The sequence below is a fragment of the Lingula anatina genome, chromosome 4 (assembly GCF_051362555.1).
Source record: "Lingula anatina isolate TDL-2025a chromosome 4, LinAna3.0, whole genome shotgun sequence".
Taxonomy (NCBI): Eukaryota; Metazoa; Brachiopoda; class Lingulata; order Lingulida; family Lingulidae; genus Lingula; species Lingula anatina.
In genome coordinates this window covers 16,340,049-16,355,724 of record NC_141770.1, presented here as the reverse complement: position 1 = coordinate 16,355,724, position 15,676 = coordinate 16,340,049, and the positions used below count along the sequence as shown (strand labels likewise).

At 35.0% G+C, this 15,676-nt stretch overlaps 2 protein-coding genes across 3 annotated transcripts; one reads left to right on the top strand and one right to left on the bottom strand.

Annotated features, from left to right (window-relative positions):
- Positions 1–378: 378 nt before the first annotated feature.
- Positions 379–8,572, bottom strand: LOC106178919 (thymidine kinase 2, mitochondrial). Of its 2 annotated transcripts, none has more exons than XM_013562282.2 (10): positions 8,353–8,572; positions 7,964–8,016; positions 6,776–6,850; positions 6,424–6,477; positions 5,683–5,772; positions 4,905–4,978; positions 4,363–4,451; positions 3,072–3,151; positions 2,813–2,893; positions 379–2,397 (listed from the first exon to the last, which is right to left on the bottom strand). In XM_013562282.2, the coding sequence occupies exons 1-10, from the start codon at positions 8,486–8,488 to the stop codon at positions 2,314–2,316; spliced, it is 816 nt and encodes a 271-aa protein (XP_013417736.2). In that variant the 5' UTR covers positions 8,489–8,572; the 3' UTR covers positions 379–2,313. The 2 variants fall into 2 exon arrangements, with proteins under 2 accessions (XP_013417736.2, XP_013417737.2); XM_013562283.2 differs by lacking the exon at positions 5,683–5,772 and adding an exon at positions 5,537–5,626.
- A 51-nt stretch (positions 8,573–8,623) lies between these two features.
- LOC106178920 (dehydrogenase/reductase SDR family member 4) lies at positions 8,624–15,331 on the top strand. The gene is made up of 9 exons (XM_013562286.2): positions 8,624–8,853; positions 9,382–9,559; positions 9,818–9,895; positions 10,540–10,563; positions 11,253–11,323; positions 11,828–11,879; positions 12,564–12,698; positions 13,627–13,682; positions 14,451–15,331. The coding sequence occupies exons 1-9, from the start codon at positions 8,723–8,725 to the stop codon at positions 14,563–14,565; spliced, it is 840 nt and encodes a 279-aa protein (XP_013417740.1). The 5' UTR covers positions 8,624–8,722; the 3' UTR covers positions 14,566–15,331.
- The last annotated feature ends 345 nt before the right edge of the window (positions 15,332–15,676 follow it).

Below are 15,676 nucleotides of genomic sequence, written 5' to 3'. Positions count from 1 at the left end.
TGTCCTTGAAAAGTGAATTGCAATAACTCATTATGGAAAACTGTCAATTCTTCCCCCTTTTAAGGTTGGTAAATACGTCAGAAAACTAAGACCGATAGCTCAAAATAAAAAAGGTTAACCTTCTGATATATTTTCCTTACAAGAAACGAAGAGTCGTATGCATTTACATGGCACTACTTTCCACTTGAAACCATAGATAACCATAGATCCACCCCATAACAAGGCGGTTCTAAATCCTATTATACCTCCACCCTTGTATCTCTCATACATGGCTGGCGGGTCCAAGCCCTACCCCCGACTCTCATGGCGAATTACCGGGAAGCTCTGCAACTCGGGCGATGCACGTATCAGCAAATAACACAAACCAATCCTAGCATATTCATTTTTGAAAACATTTATTGCTATCACATTGCACGAAATACTTTTAAGGTATCCAATCTCCGTTTTTTTTTTCTGGACTGACACTTTCTCTCTCTCTCTAAGGTCTCAGGTAACCACACACACACACACACACAATGCTTAACAGAAATAACTTCCACACAAGCAAGGAAATAGCCTTTAAAATCTAGTTGCAGTCAATGTAGAGGAAATATGGCAGAAAAAAAGTAATAAAACTGGAGTATCTCAGAATACAAAGACTAGATTAGCTGATACGGAGGCCTAGTAATTGATCGCGTTAAAACCTATGGGAGTCAATGAAAATGTTGACTCATCATTATGAAGTTTTTCAATCGAAAATAACCGTTACAGATAAAATGTTGCTAGTCAAAATGTAATACAGCGACCTCACATGATGGTTTATTATACAATCTTGGAACTGTGCGACAAGGTATATCATATTAAAAAATATTAAGTAATCCACAAACAATGTCATTCACAGAGATAGCTACCAAAATGGAAAAACATTTAACTTCTCTCATGGTCACTATGCTTACAATTTAAAACTTGACCAAGTAAAATGAACTGATGAAAGTAAAAGTTAATGGTAAACGGCAATGAAAATTGCTACAATTGCTTAATACAAAATAATGTTAAAATACAATGAGACTCCTACCCTCTTTTGATAAAGCATAAGTAATGAAAAATAGCAGTCAGTCATCTATATTCACAAGAACCCAAATGTTTTTGGGTAGCAAATAATTGCACAATGACCTGAACTTCGATACCCTACCTAATGACCTACAGCATGATGAGAGAGCATGTGTTCAGAGAGACAACTCCATCAAGTACTGCTATTAGAACACAGAAACAACGCCCTTACCATGCACTTTTACCTACAAACATGAAATATTTCACTTTCATAAAAAATTGTATTCTCAATTTTCTTTCTTGAGCAGATAAGTGTACACATTCTCATGTTGGTTCATGCAGAAACTAAATTCCACCAAGTGACCTTCAGATGATTTTAGGATTCCCTCATTATTGAAATAATTATAAAACAAATAACACCTGGTGTTGTTCAAAATATTTGTGGTGAGATTCTCCTTTCTCAAATGTCTCCTAATCATTAAGCAGTCATGTTGTTATCATGTTATCTACACCAACGCGTCTTGTGCTGTGGGTTTCATAAAGAGAAATTAAATACCTCCGACAAATTTTACAAGATTCAGTTAAATCTACCAGGTCTGAAGACACATGCAAAATATTCAGAACCGGTTATATGGATGCCATTAATAAAATTGTAATTGTTCAGTATCACTTCAATTTTGCTCTAAGAACCGACCCAAAAATATGACATATGAAGACAAGATTTCCACTAAAAGCACTCTTTGTAGTTGCCTCTTGATTGTTCCACCCTTTACAACTACCTCCAAAAAACCAAGTAATATCCTTTCATCAAACTCAAATAACACGGAGACATGCATATCTCCCTACTAATAAAATTGTGGTCTTCTTCCCTCCATTGACTTATATTGTGATATTGATTTTGTCTTAAAGCTGATTAAGTTCAATCTCATATTTCCATGAAATGTAACATCAAACATATATACCAGAGGCAGGTGTTAAAACCGACATTTTAAAAATTGCACGTAATTGTTTTATGTGTTTTTGCAGATGATAAAAAAGGAGCTGTTGCCTTGCAGAGGTTTTAGGTCAATAGCATTTATGTCGTGCCATTGTACTGAGGATGAAATAGAATGAATTTGGACCATCTGTTTTCCTCAGTCTCCTTAGAATTGAAAATTACAGTATTCATTTCTCCTTTAAAAATGAGTAAACAATGCTGACAGTCCCTCACTTGGCTTTGGACAAATGCACAATTCACTGATTGTAAGACTCTTTGGTGATGAACTCTCAATATCCTAAACAACTTCATCCATATCCACAAAGAATTTGTTTCTTATTTTCTTCATAAATTTCACACATATTGGAAAGATCTTTGTTTGCATCAAGAACCTGAAAGAGAAAAAAAAAGTAAAAATTGCTGTGAAGTACAAGCAGAAAAATATCCTTGAGACAAGCATACAGTAACAATATCTTTTAGTCTATATACAACCTGGTAGAAAAGCTACAGGAGCCAACTGAGCTGGGCAAATTGAGAGTACAGAGGTGAACGTGCCAAAATTAAGGGAACCAAGAAAGCTACATGTAGCTACTCCAAGCACACATCATTTTGAGTGAACTTTTCATCTTTGCAAAATAAAAAAAAATGTGCTTTTGATTTTGGAGTTCATGCCCTTTGAAGGGGATAACATTACAGCCTAGGGGTATTTAGCTGTACTTTAAAAATTTAAGTTTAAAGGGATAATAACTCTTTGTTTTGGCCAAAAAAAAAACCACTCTGGGTAAAAAAAAAGTCAGAGCCACTTACCAAGACAGGGGCAGGCACAGGAAAAGATGTCTTGTTTATAAGCCAGTTTTCATATAGCTCATTTAGATGTTCTAGGTACTCCTAAAATTACAAGGATACATGAATATACAGATTATTATTCCAGCATATATATAATTCCATAAATATCAACACAACATAGGTTACATTATCCAATCCATTTCACCTCAAGTATAGTTTTCACTCTTGACACACAAACTATGTTCATCATCTTTTTTCAATTAGCTGAAGTTTTACATACCAAGGGAATCGCTTTCTCTTCTTTTCTGCATCTCTTTTTCACTCGTTCATGAACAACTTCTGGCCTTGTTCTTAGATAAACTGCAATACATAACATTCTTTTAATAAGCTAAGAATCTGTTACGATTGTGAATACCTTTGTTAATTTAAAACCCATTGATATTGTTTTTTTTATGTCATTTTCTAAATTTGATTATTAAAGAAAGACAAATTCTGCTCCTTGTGATATGATGATAACAGATCCCATCATAGGAGGTTAAACTGCCAAGAAAGAGGTTCATTGAATTGAATAATAATTCTGCTATTTTGTCCCTTATATGCAGAGCTCACTTAAAACGACATGTGCACCAAGTAACTACATTCATGTACCTTGACCTTCCTCCTCCAAAATGTGCCCATGAAATATTGCACAGGTGCTAAGCTTACTTATCCCCCCATTTGACAAACCTTTCATTGCACACTAAAATCTTAAAGTAGGCTCAGCAACTGTGCTATATTTTATCTTCAAATCTGAGATGCAGAAACCAAAGATATGTGGGTACATGTACTTGGTGCACATATTATTTTAAGTGAACTGTGTGTAAAAATGCCAAAATTATCAATATACTCAACATATCTTGGGAGCCCAAACCAATTGCAATCATAGTGCAGCCTGCATTATCCCTTCCCCAAAACTGCCCCTTTAGAAAGTGTGCCCAACTAGTCATGACTTATACATTTTTTCAAAGGGCCTGTAGAAAAACATGCACATTCAGTCCAAGAGACCAACAACAATCTTTGGAGATGCCTTTTTGAACTTACATTCACTCTGCCAAAAAGTCCTATGGTGAGGCCCTTTTTAACTTTTTTCTGTAAAAGCTGTTTTGAATATCTGGCTTTTTAAGAAAAGTTTCCAGCATGTCTTGACAACATCATATATCTCAATTATAATGCAGCAATACATTTTTCTAAACCATTTCTACTGGCCATGTAATGTAAGTCCGAAATTAATGCTATAAGAAAAAAATAGGGAAAGTTTGGCAGGTAGGGTCTATCAATAGAAGAAACGAGGTAGCACTGGCTACTTGAAGAAGGCTGTGACAAGAATAGCATGGAACCACAGTCTGTTTCCCAATACTTTGTTCAGGTGACATTCTTTTCATATAATAACCCTTGTATTTTAGGTTGACCATAACTTGTACAAATTGTATAGGACTACAAACTTCCATTCCCAGGTCTAACATTCCTGTCAAAAGGGGTTAACTTACACCCTATCACTGAATTAAAATACAAAGCGTATAACTACTACTTACCTATTAAATCTATGTGGCAGTATTCTTTGGAAACAAGCCAATTGAACCATTCAGTAAGAATGACATATTCTATATCAGGCATTTTCCCACTGAAAATTTAAAGAGAGTCATTGGTATCCTTTTTAAATCAGCAATGTGGCTTAAATTTAAAGATTAATACAAAGCCAGAGTAGGTGCCATTACAACTGAAATGTATACAAATCAGTGCCTGCCACATGCCAGCCAGAAAAAGGGAGTAAAAAATTCACCTTCTTCAAATTCTGGTAGTAAACTCGACCTACTTGTCCATCCCTCCAGTTTGAAAATGTCTGTCTGACATAGTAATGTTTGAAATATTACTGCTGTGTGCACAGAAGCACAATTAATTTAATGAGAGAGGGGGAAAACAACCAAGGGTAATATACAGCACAGAAAGAACTTGAGGCAAAAAATATCTGCTCATATATCATAACACAAAATGTATTAGGTGTGATGTCACAGTGTGACAGATATTGTGTGATTATGATAAAGAAGGTTGCAGGTAACATGATGCACTAAAATACCTTTGGTACAGGTTTTCAGCAAATATATACTTTGCACTGTAAACTGATCTTTCCATGAGGCGCACAGGTCTCACCTGAAATGGAAAATATAGTAAGATTACCCCTTAAGGTGATGTGGTATTTTCTTTTTCAAATAATTTGCTTGGGCTTTAAATAAACAGAAAGGCAATAGGAGAAATGATTTATTTTAGTATCTCTCCATCAAATGGAGACATTAAGCAATTTTATTGTAAAAGCAAAAAAATTAGCTATTGTCACTAATCTGGACCCCAATTTATATAGATATCTCAAAGATCTACCAAAAATTAAATCAAGGCCATAACTAGATAGCTCATTGTAACTTATTACTTCTTACATCTAAAGGCCATTTTTAAAAAGTGCACTTTTTATGAAACAATCTTAATTACTGTATATGATGCTTCCATTGCAAACATTTTGACAAAAGCTTAAAATAAATTTCAGTACAAACTACAACATAACTTTTATTATCCAGTATTCACCTGTAATTTTTTTTTAAACAAAGTTTTCAAAAACTTGTTTGGCTGAACATCAAAATCATTTTATTTTGGCTGGACATTTTCATTATTATAATTATTATTAAAATCTTGGTTCCTCTGCTAGTTCCACTCTACCTGTTCCTTCTTATGTCTCTCCACCATAGTGAGCTGTATATAACTCTGAAGGCACAGACTCCAGCGTTTAGGGTCTTTGTACATGAGATCCTACAAGTTAAACAGAACATAACTATTAAGGCCACGCTGTGAGCAGTCATTATTACCTGTTCTTGGGAGTGGATTTTTGCCATGGTGAGTTGGACATAATGTTGGAATGTGAGGCTCCACCTGGTGGGGTCTTGGTACATCAAATTCTGAAACAATGAAATGTGGTTGTGAGTACTTCACCTGGTATGGGGTTGCAAGGGGGGTAGAGGGTGGGAGTGTTGCCTTTGTGATTGATTGTCTGGGAATCTAAATAAAAAATTGTGGAAATATATTCTGAAAAAAATAAAAATTAAAAATTCACCCGAATGAAGCTATAAATCAGACTATTCCTCTAGAAAATATGGTATCAAAACATTTTAGAAACTAATAAAATAACAGGAACACTGTAGGGAGAAGAAAATTAGAGTTCAGGAATAGTCTTCAGACTTAGAGATCACACTTCATCTAATTCAAAGAGAGAAAATGCCATATTAATGATAAGCCACATCTGATCACCAAAGTGTTCACATTAAATGGTTCACTGAGTTATGAAAAACCAAGTGCTTCATTTCCTTCAAGTCTGTCAACCTTTAACAGATAGCTTACAGCGGCTATGGGATAAAAAAAATATTCTGCAAATTTTCAGAGATTACATAAATCTGCACTGGAGAAAGTAGTAAGTTACCTTTTTGTAGTATAACAATAATGTTACTAGAATAACTTTGGCAGACACAATAAATACTCTCTTTTGACAGATCATCTGCACCCATTTGTTATACATTATCTCTTTGAAACTGCTGGCAAAGAAGGTAACTCACCAATGCATTATGTCCTTCAATGTCCCTCCACTTATTTACTGGCTCTTGATGGACCTTAAATACAAAAATTTCAAATAAATTTCATATCATCAAATCATCAATAAAAATAGACATCTACCATACTGAACGTTGTAATAAATGTGATCTCTTTACTTGAGCACTGTACTTCACAAATTACCATAATTTTGCTTGTAAATGAAATTGCAGAATGTTTTAAAATTTTAAGATAAATATCAAGCAAAAAAAAAAAAAAAAAAAAAAAAAAAAAAAAAATAGAAAGGGGGGGGGGGGGGGGGATGGTTCTATAGGTTCCTAATCCTGCATGGCAAATGCAAATGCACAGTATACAAACCTCAATATTTTCATATTTTGTAAAATAATCCAAGAAAGCTGTCTTCCCACTTCCTATATTGCCTTCTACGGATACCTACAACAAAAGAAATTTAATTTAGTCTTATCTTGTTATAATAAAAGGTGGTAATAATTTAGCCTATATTTATCAAGCACCGTATATCAGATGTTCACCAGAAAGGCTCACTGTAGACCAAAGATAACTAAATTCAACTTGTCTCACAATTTGAGCAGAGAGAGAGAGAGAGAGAGAGAGAGAGAGAGAGAGAGAGAGAAAGTTGTGTTAATTTTTTTTTCAGATGAACCAAGGATGATCACAGTTGACAGACATATAACTGAACAAGCACCCCCTTCTTACTGAAGACAGTAAGTGTGCAGTCAAAGGAGTCATTTCATTGCAAGACACACTGCTGCTTCCAAACACTGCCCATTTTGTGTTGCCCCCCTCCCCCATTTCTTCATATACCGAGTCCACCAATGATGACATTGTGTCATGATTACAAAATAGCTCAAATAACTGTAGACATCTTACAGAAGGTGTGGTGGTGGTGGTGTGGTGTGCGTGTGTGGAGGATAGGGGGGAAGGGGGGGGCAGCACTGTTCAGAATGAATTTTGCTGACTAACTTACACTAACTTGGGGACCTGTGCTGAATGCAATCACACCTTTTGTTTCCAACCTATTCCTATAATCACCACATATCTATACTCTACTCAATGCCAGGTGTGCAAGCCTGATAATCTGAATGCATTCAGCATCCCCCTAGAGGTAGTGCACATTCAGTTAAAATTAATAAAATTTATTAGGAATAGTTCCTAAGAATGAGTCCCCATTTTGCCGAGAAAAAAGGTCTCCTGATTAAAGAAATGAGATCTACTTTTTATGGACACACATACTAGTACATGTAGTGTTGCGGTAAAGCAGCTCAACTTTTAAGTAAAATATTTCCCCTCCCTGCTTTTCAAAGGGCTGGCTGCATGATGACCTGTGCACACCAGTGTGTGAGAGTTCATTTACCAAAGTTTGAGATGTAAATAGGATGCACTGTACCATGATTTAGTAAAAGATTTAAAAAAAGAATAAACAGAAAGGAAATAACAGATGGCACAGGGAGGGAAAATGAAAAAGGATATGGTAACAAGCCAGTTTGCATGACTGTAAACAACGTTATCAGTTTCATGCTCACTTACAGTGAATTTTTTATCAGGATTTACTGCCCTCAGTATGGTAGTACCGATGGAATCTGAAACAATAATAATAAAAAATACATCTGAATATCATAAACCACGGGTATCATATATTTAATAACCAAAAATTAACGATTTTCTTTTATGATTCGAATTACATAACGGGTACAGCCCATGGGTATGGAAAATGATGGTATGAATCTATGATGAAAGGAAACGACAGATTTTAAAATGCTGAGAAAATGCATTATCATTTATCAAGTTAATACACTACAGATTTGCAGAAACACAGATTACACGGTTAAACAGTTATGGTTCAATTCTGTATATGATTACAAATAAAGTGAAAATTTAACGAATGGATATGAATCGAAGAACACTGAGAAACTTACGCATCGAATCGAACGCCTTGGAGCAGGTAGAAAAGAAAACATTTATCGCATTTGGGAACATTTCATCCGCTAAAGTTGCCGGCTTCACCCTACTTGCTCTAAGGATCCACCTTGCGTTGGTTTTTAAACAAAACATTGATGACTTATCCAACGAGCTGAAACATGCTTCGTGATCAATCGCAATCGGTAGCGAGCCTTACGCATGCTGTTATTTTATCCAATGAAATGTCGTCAATTTTTTGTACCAGTCCTGTGGCCGCCAGGAGATTTCAATAACAAGACGAGCCGAATGTAAACATCTCTAACCAGTCTTGTGTATCAATCTGGTACAGATAACCCGATTGTTACTAGATCTTGACCTCAGTCAGCGATGCTTTGCTCGGCATTGGGAAGGAGGCTCTTTCGTGCAGGCTCGGTTGGTGTTAGAATGGCAAGCACTGACGTGAACCCGAATAAGAAATTGAGTGGGAAAGTTGCAATAGTTACTGCATCTACAGAAGGGTGGGTAGAAATTTTCAAATAGTTTTTTTTTAATTCTCATTAATTGGATCCACCATTCATTCCGTTTACATGCACATATTTTACTACAAGGTCGCACATTATAATTAAATGTGCATTCAGCGTTACATCTTCTTTGGTCGTCACTTTAGCCATCGCTTGTTTTGCCCTTTTTTTTTTAAAGTTAGAATTCATTTAACTTACCAGTGCGTTACAATTATACCGGTACCTGCAATATCACAATAGCAGTACATTGTTTCTTATGTGGAATTCACAAAGTCATTCTTTTAGTTACAAGTTCTCTTCACCATCACTTGAAATATTCACTAAGAATCGTACCCATGTTGCATCTTTAAAAACTTAAAAAAAAAAAAAAAAAAAAAAAAAAAAAAAAAAAAAAAAAACACTGTTGTTATTTTTAAATGGATGCTGGTTCCTTTGCCAGTACTTGTTAAGGCTTTCATTAATTAATTTATCATAAACAGATAAAATTCAGTGACTTGACCTACTAAAATCAGATTTTTTCTTCAGCATTGGATTTTCTATAGCCAAAAGATTAGCACAGGATGGAGCACATGTAGTGATCAGCAGTAGAAAGCAGAAAAATGTAGATAACGCACTTGATCTCTTAAAGAAAGATGGTTTCAGTGTCAGTGGAATGGTATGCCATGTAGGAAAAAAGGAAGACAGAGAAAAACTCATTTCTGAGGTACTCCTACATGTATATGATAAATGTTTTGAGAGTTATCAAGGTTTTTTAATTATTTGACATTGGACCTTTACATTTGGTATGTCATACCAGTAATTGGATTTTTACCTGGATAATATTAATCTCAAAAAACAAAAAAAGTAATTGTTTCTGAAGACCACTAAGAATTAGATTGTTTGGTTTCATGTTTTGGTTTTAAGTAACATGTGCATAGACTTTCTTTTTGCTTAAACATACGGTACTTTACATTTGTTCTAGACAGTACAAAGGCAAGGGGGAGTGGACATATTGGTTAACAATGCAGCAGTCAATCCGACTTTTGGGACACTTTTACAGGTAGATATGAGATAATGTATGGCTTAGTTCAAACTAAATAAAGTCAGATTCTCCAGTGCCAGGTTATGAAAAAATAATAAAATCTAGATAGACGAAAGGAAAGAAACTTGTATTTGATTTTTAACTGTCTGGCACTTCTTCTTCACTCATGGAATATAGTTTTCTGTAACGGAGCATTTTGCTAGATAGACAACTTTATAGCTTGGCTATTACATAACAGAGTCACCTAAATGAAGCTCCCACAGTTGACATATGGCCAGTTAATGATATAACCAGATTAATTTTGATTTTTACATTGGGGCTTGTAAAAACAACTGTACTAGTAGGGTTACAGCATTCAGGGACCAATCAAACTGGTGTGACACAGAAAACTACTGCTCCTTGTGAAAAGGGTCAGAATTTTTTGTAGACAAGATTTTTCCCAGTGAACTGTCCAGCCACAGAGTGGCCAATATCTTTAAAGATGGCTGGACAGCTTATGAATTAAAAAAAAAAAATGATGGCTTGGACTTCCTGAATTTTCTCAGGAAATTACAGGCGATAATTTTGGATGGCTTGTACCCCCAATCCTGGGAAAAGCCCTACCTGTAGATGTATCAGTAAATAGTGATCATTGCTCAACATAAAATTGTCTCTATTTACAGACACCAGAAGAAGCTTGGGATAAGGTAAAACCGGATTTAAACCAATTGAATAGTGGTCACTGGTAATTAAAGAGTATTGATGTATTTGTGAATTAATTGGTGCTGAAAATAATTGTAGTATGCTTTGCACATACATGTAAATCATGTACTCCATATGTACATGTACAAGGTATTTTTTTTTCTGTACTGTTGATACGTTAAACATAGTTTATGTTCAGTTATTTGTAAAATGTTTGTTGATATAATACAAGTCAGACATTTAAAAGAGTTTTGCCACACTGAATTAACTTATGTACGATATCTACACACACACATTAATTTTCATCTGTTCTCAAAAAAAAAAAAAAAAAAAAAAAATCTCCTAGGAACTCCAGAAGTGACTGCTGTTACCCACAAAATGCCCCCTCAATCATGTGTTGTTGCAAAATATTTTCTGTTGCAAAACCTGCTGAATTTGTCATACAGTTTACCTTCTGCAAGCTAAAAGTGACTGCAAAGATTTTGGCTGCATCATAGTCATCAAAATACATATTGATCAGTTTACTGCTGACTCTAGTATTCTCAATGTAAATGCTGGTTTACCATCCCCTCCCCCTTCTCACATTACTTTCAGAGTCTCCATAGGATGTCATTTTGTCAGTGATTCTGTACAGTTAATCATCATTAACTTACTGAATTTAGTGTCAAATAACCATGAATATATGCAATTCCAGATATTTGACGTCAATGTGAAAGCAGCTTTTCTGTTGTGTAAAGCTGTGGTGCCTATTATGGAACAAAGAGGGTAAGGACATGTATGCTTTCAGTTATTTCAAACAATAGTATCACCAGTCTGGCCAACCAAAATAAAGAATAAATATATACTGTTAGATTCCTCACACAACTTTATTGGAATCTTTCAGTGTCTAATATTTTTTGGTGGCCAGAGTATCACAGTATCTGAATTTATACAGCTTGAAGTACAGTAATTACCCAATCTTTTCAGTGAGCAAAAATGATTTCAGATACATAATTCTATAATCATAATTATTTTATTTCTGTATAGCATTTGTTGTGTTTTTTTCTGCATAGAATAGAACTGTAGAGAATACAGTTTTCTAATTTTGTTGCAACCACTCAATAGGATGTTCTAATCTAAAGAAATTATGAATTAGAATTACAGTATCTGTAAAAATCCACAAATGTCCCCCATTAAAAGATCGAGTAACTACTGTAGGTAGCTTTATAGTAATTGAAACCTATAGCTGGATAAAGGATGTTCTAATCTCACCCTGACCACTTCTTTCAGTGGTGGTCACATTGTAATGGTGTCTTCTATTGGTGGTTATAATCCTTTTGAGGTAAGTAAGAGGTTTTACTTTATTACCTCAGAATGGACACTAAATACTCAAAGCTAAAGGTGAAAGGTCTGAATTAATGCATGTTAGTCATGTTGTCACAACCGTTGGAATTATTTATCTAATACACTGGGTCATAAACATTTGATGATGATAAAATGGGTATTACATAGTTTGTGTAATACTGCTGCATGTTGTGCATCTGTGAGCAGGGAAATTCCTTTTGTAATTGCTGTTTATTTACTACAGTTTTATTATTATCATCATTTTCTGACAGTGTAGGAGGAATGCTTTTTTAAAGCCAACTTAACTTTTGTTAAACAACTTTATGGGTGAAAGTTTTCAGGATTATGCCTGATTTCAGGATTTTCAGTCTTCATTTTGGTTCTTGTTTTATTCGTATGGTCTAAGACCCCATTCCCAGAGATTAGATCGATCCAAACTAGATCGACCTAACTCCCTGGGGGTTCATGCTAAATAGCTGTCAGCCAAGCGGGCACGAAAGTTAATTACCCCCTTACAGCTTGTAGTAGGCTGGACGGACGTTTAAGCTGGATTATCTGACAGTAATCTAGTGAGACTCCCCACAGGGATAGATCGTTCTAAATGTGACGAGAAATTGCAATCTATGTTTTCAGGATTTTTGGTTGTTACGACTTTCACCCATGCAACTTAATTTTTTTTCAGCTAATAGCGGCATATTCTGTGAGCAAGACTGCCCTCCTTGGTCTAACAAAAGCTTTGGCTAAGGAGTGTGCACCAATGAATATCAGGGTGAATGGAATAGCTCCAGGAGTCATCAAAACTAAATTTAGTGAAGCAGTAAGTAGATGTTTTATAATTGCTATAATTTTTATATTTAGGTTTTTTCAACAGTTACCCAGATCCTGTGTTGCATTTATCACACAATTTTCTGCAGATCTGAGACTCTTAATAGGTACATTTACAATAAATGTACTATAACATGTAGTTTAAATGAAACTGAAAATTAGATCTGTTTTGCTTGTATACACTTCTTTGTGATTTTAAAGTGTGCTGGTATATTACACTGTTATAACCTTGTTGCTAGGCTATCTGAAAAACAAGCGATTTACACTTGTATCCAGGCTTTTTTTATTTGCTTCATTTTATTTTTTAGAAAACATTTTAACCGTACTGCAAACATCACTTTTTAGTAGGCATTTCATTTGTATTCCAAATATATCACAGGATATGTGGAAAATGGATTTTTTGTTTTGCTTCAGTTTTGCTAGAGTCATGATTACTGTTGGATAATTACCCAGTAGAGACTTGCCTGACAGGATTGAATTTCACTCTTCTGGTTTCTTGCTCACATTCTCATCTCTTTTACGCAGGATTATATTGTAAATTTTGTAAACTGGAAGTAAAAATGATGGATGCATTGTTTCAACTGGCATTTCCTGAAAAAAGGGGCACAGTGATAAAAATTGTCTCACATCTTGTTGCAAATATAAACAGTGAACAGATTTGACAATATATTATTTAGGGCACATTGATTTGCTTGGTGTGGTTTCATTTAAAATTTGCTGGTTGTATGTTTTTGGGAGTGAGAAGGTAAATATATATCCAAATGTATATCCACTATTTCTGAATGTACCCCTGGAAATGCCATTTGTTTCACTTGAATATACAAATATACATATTGATGTGTTGTTATCAGTAATATTTTGAATTTGATAAATACTTGGACATTTGAGATCTTTAACTACCTAGTTATAATTTTATTCAGCTATGGAAAAATCCGATGGTAGCTGAAAAAGCCATGGAGCCAATTCCCCTGAAAAGGTAAATATAATTTGTACAGTTTAATACCCTTTTTTTTTTTTTTAAGGGGGGGATCAAAAGTTTGAAAACATGGACATTCATAGGTCAGCATTAACTGGGTTTCATACAAGTTTCCAGAACATACCTCCTTGAGTCCTGTTTATAACTGAGGGCTGCAGTCATGCACCACTGGGATTCAATTACGTAACACAACTTGGTGTGCAATTTTTGCTGTATTGATCCAACTCACCATTTCTGTAACATAGGTCGCATTGACAAGAGATGATCCATGGACTAAATATGAACAACCCACTTAAAAGCAATGCCACCTAATTCCCTAATGGTATTCCTGCCTTCACATGTGCCATCCCTGCAGGGGCCTGGCAATTAAACCATGGAGCCAAAATTTAATCCATTTAATTATAAGAACCCTAAAGGCCTGGTGCATGTGGTAGGTGGGGAGACCATTAGGGGAGACCATTAGCTGAATCACTTTCAAGTTGGGTTGGCCATATTTGATTCAAGGACCATTTAGTCTGCGGATCATCTGTTCTGAATGCAGCCGTTATTAACATATTGCATGCAGTATGTTGGGACCAGCACATGTAAAGACCTTTCTGTTGGTTCAAAATAGGTTGCTAACTGAATTAATGAGCACGAGATGCCTGTTTAATTGCATTGATATCTTTGTCATTACAGATACTGTAAAGTAGAGTAAGAATGGAGAGTGAAACATGATAAATTTATAGTGTAATAATTTATGGTATTTTTTGCCTGTGTTTTTGTCAGGTTTGGTGAGCCAGATGAGATGGCTGGTGCTGTGTCTTTCTTAGTATCACAAGATTCTTCATACATAGTAGGAGAAACCATTGTCCTGACTGGAGGAACCCCATCAAGACTGTAGATGTCACCATCTGATATCCCATCAAGATGTGGGCATGTTAAGTTATTTGACCATTTCCTGAGAAAGCATTACAAAATAAACAGGTACTAGTAAAAGTGATATTTATAAAGGTTTGACTAGAAAATGAGTTTCCACCATCTGAAGAAAAAGATTTTTCTCTGTTTGTTAAGTCGGATGTACTGGGTGTGGTTGTTAGATATGATCTTACTTGACATGAAGGTGAAGTGAGAATATTAGCCATTTTGACAGTATTTCATGATTCAGGTGCTCAGGGAAATGTTTGCATGCACATTTTATATCTTATAGTAAAATCATTCAGTACATATATAGGGGAAATTTTTAATTGATATTTTTGATAAATCACAACTGCATCTACAGACTCAAATGCACCATGTTTATGGCAAACCCAAATGTTTTCCCAAAACAATTAATCTATGGTGTTTTACCTGTTTTCTGTGACCACAAACCCATTTCAACAACTGAAAACTCAGGGTACAGATAGGTATATAATTGCACTAGTATACATGTCAGAGTGGAGCCAATAGGTAAATTAATGAGCTGATTTTATCAATACTGCTGGCCACAATGTCTTGGTTTAAAAATACCAACATGATTAGCTATGACTGCTGATTGTGATACAGCTTTGTACTTAAAATTGTGCCCACTTGTGTCACATGGATATATTGTTACTGGAGTCTTATCGAAGTAGCCAGAGACAGATCTGTTGACCACATTGTGGCATCTGTGGATAAAATTTGAATAACCAGATGATAGTTTGCTTCATTTATGTAATGAAGAAAATGTTGTTATTTTCATTCCCTTTCCTGTTAGTGTCATAAGAGGTAAGAAGACTAGTGTAATGTGGATTATAACACAACAGCTAACCTGGGATTTATTTCTTGGCAAGGATAATTACAAAGAGAAATTGTCATGGAAATACCTTATCTAATAGCCTTATCTATTTATCTAATTTGTTTTCGTTTGTTTATACTTCATTGATTATATATATATATATATATATATATATATATATATATATATATATATATATATATACACACACACACGTTCTCCGTGTTTCCAGTCATCTGCTAACAGATATTGCCCTCTA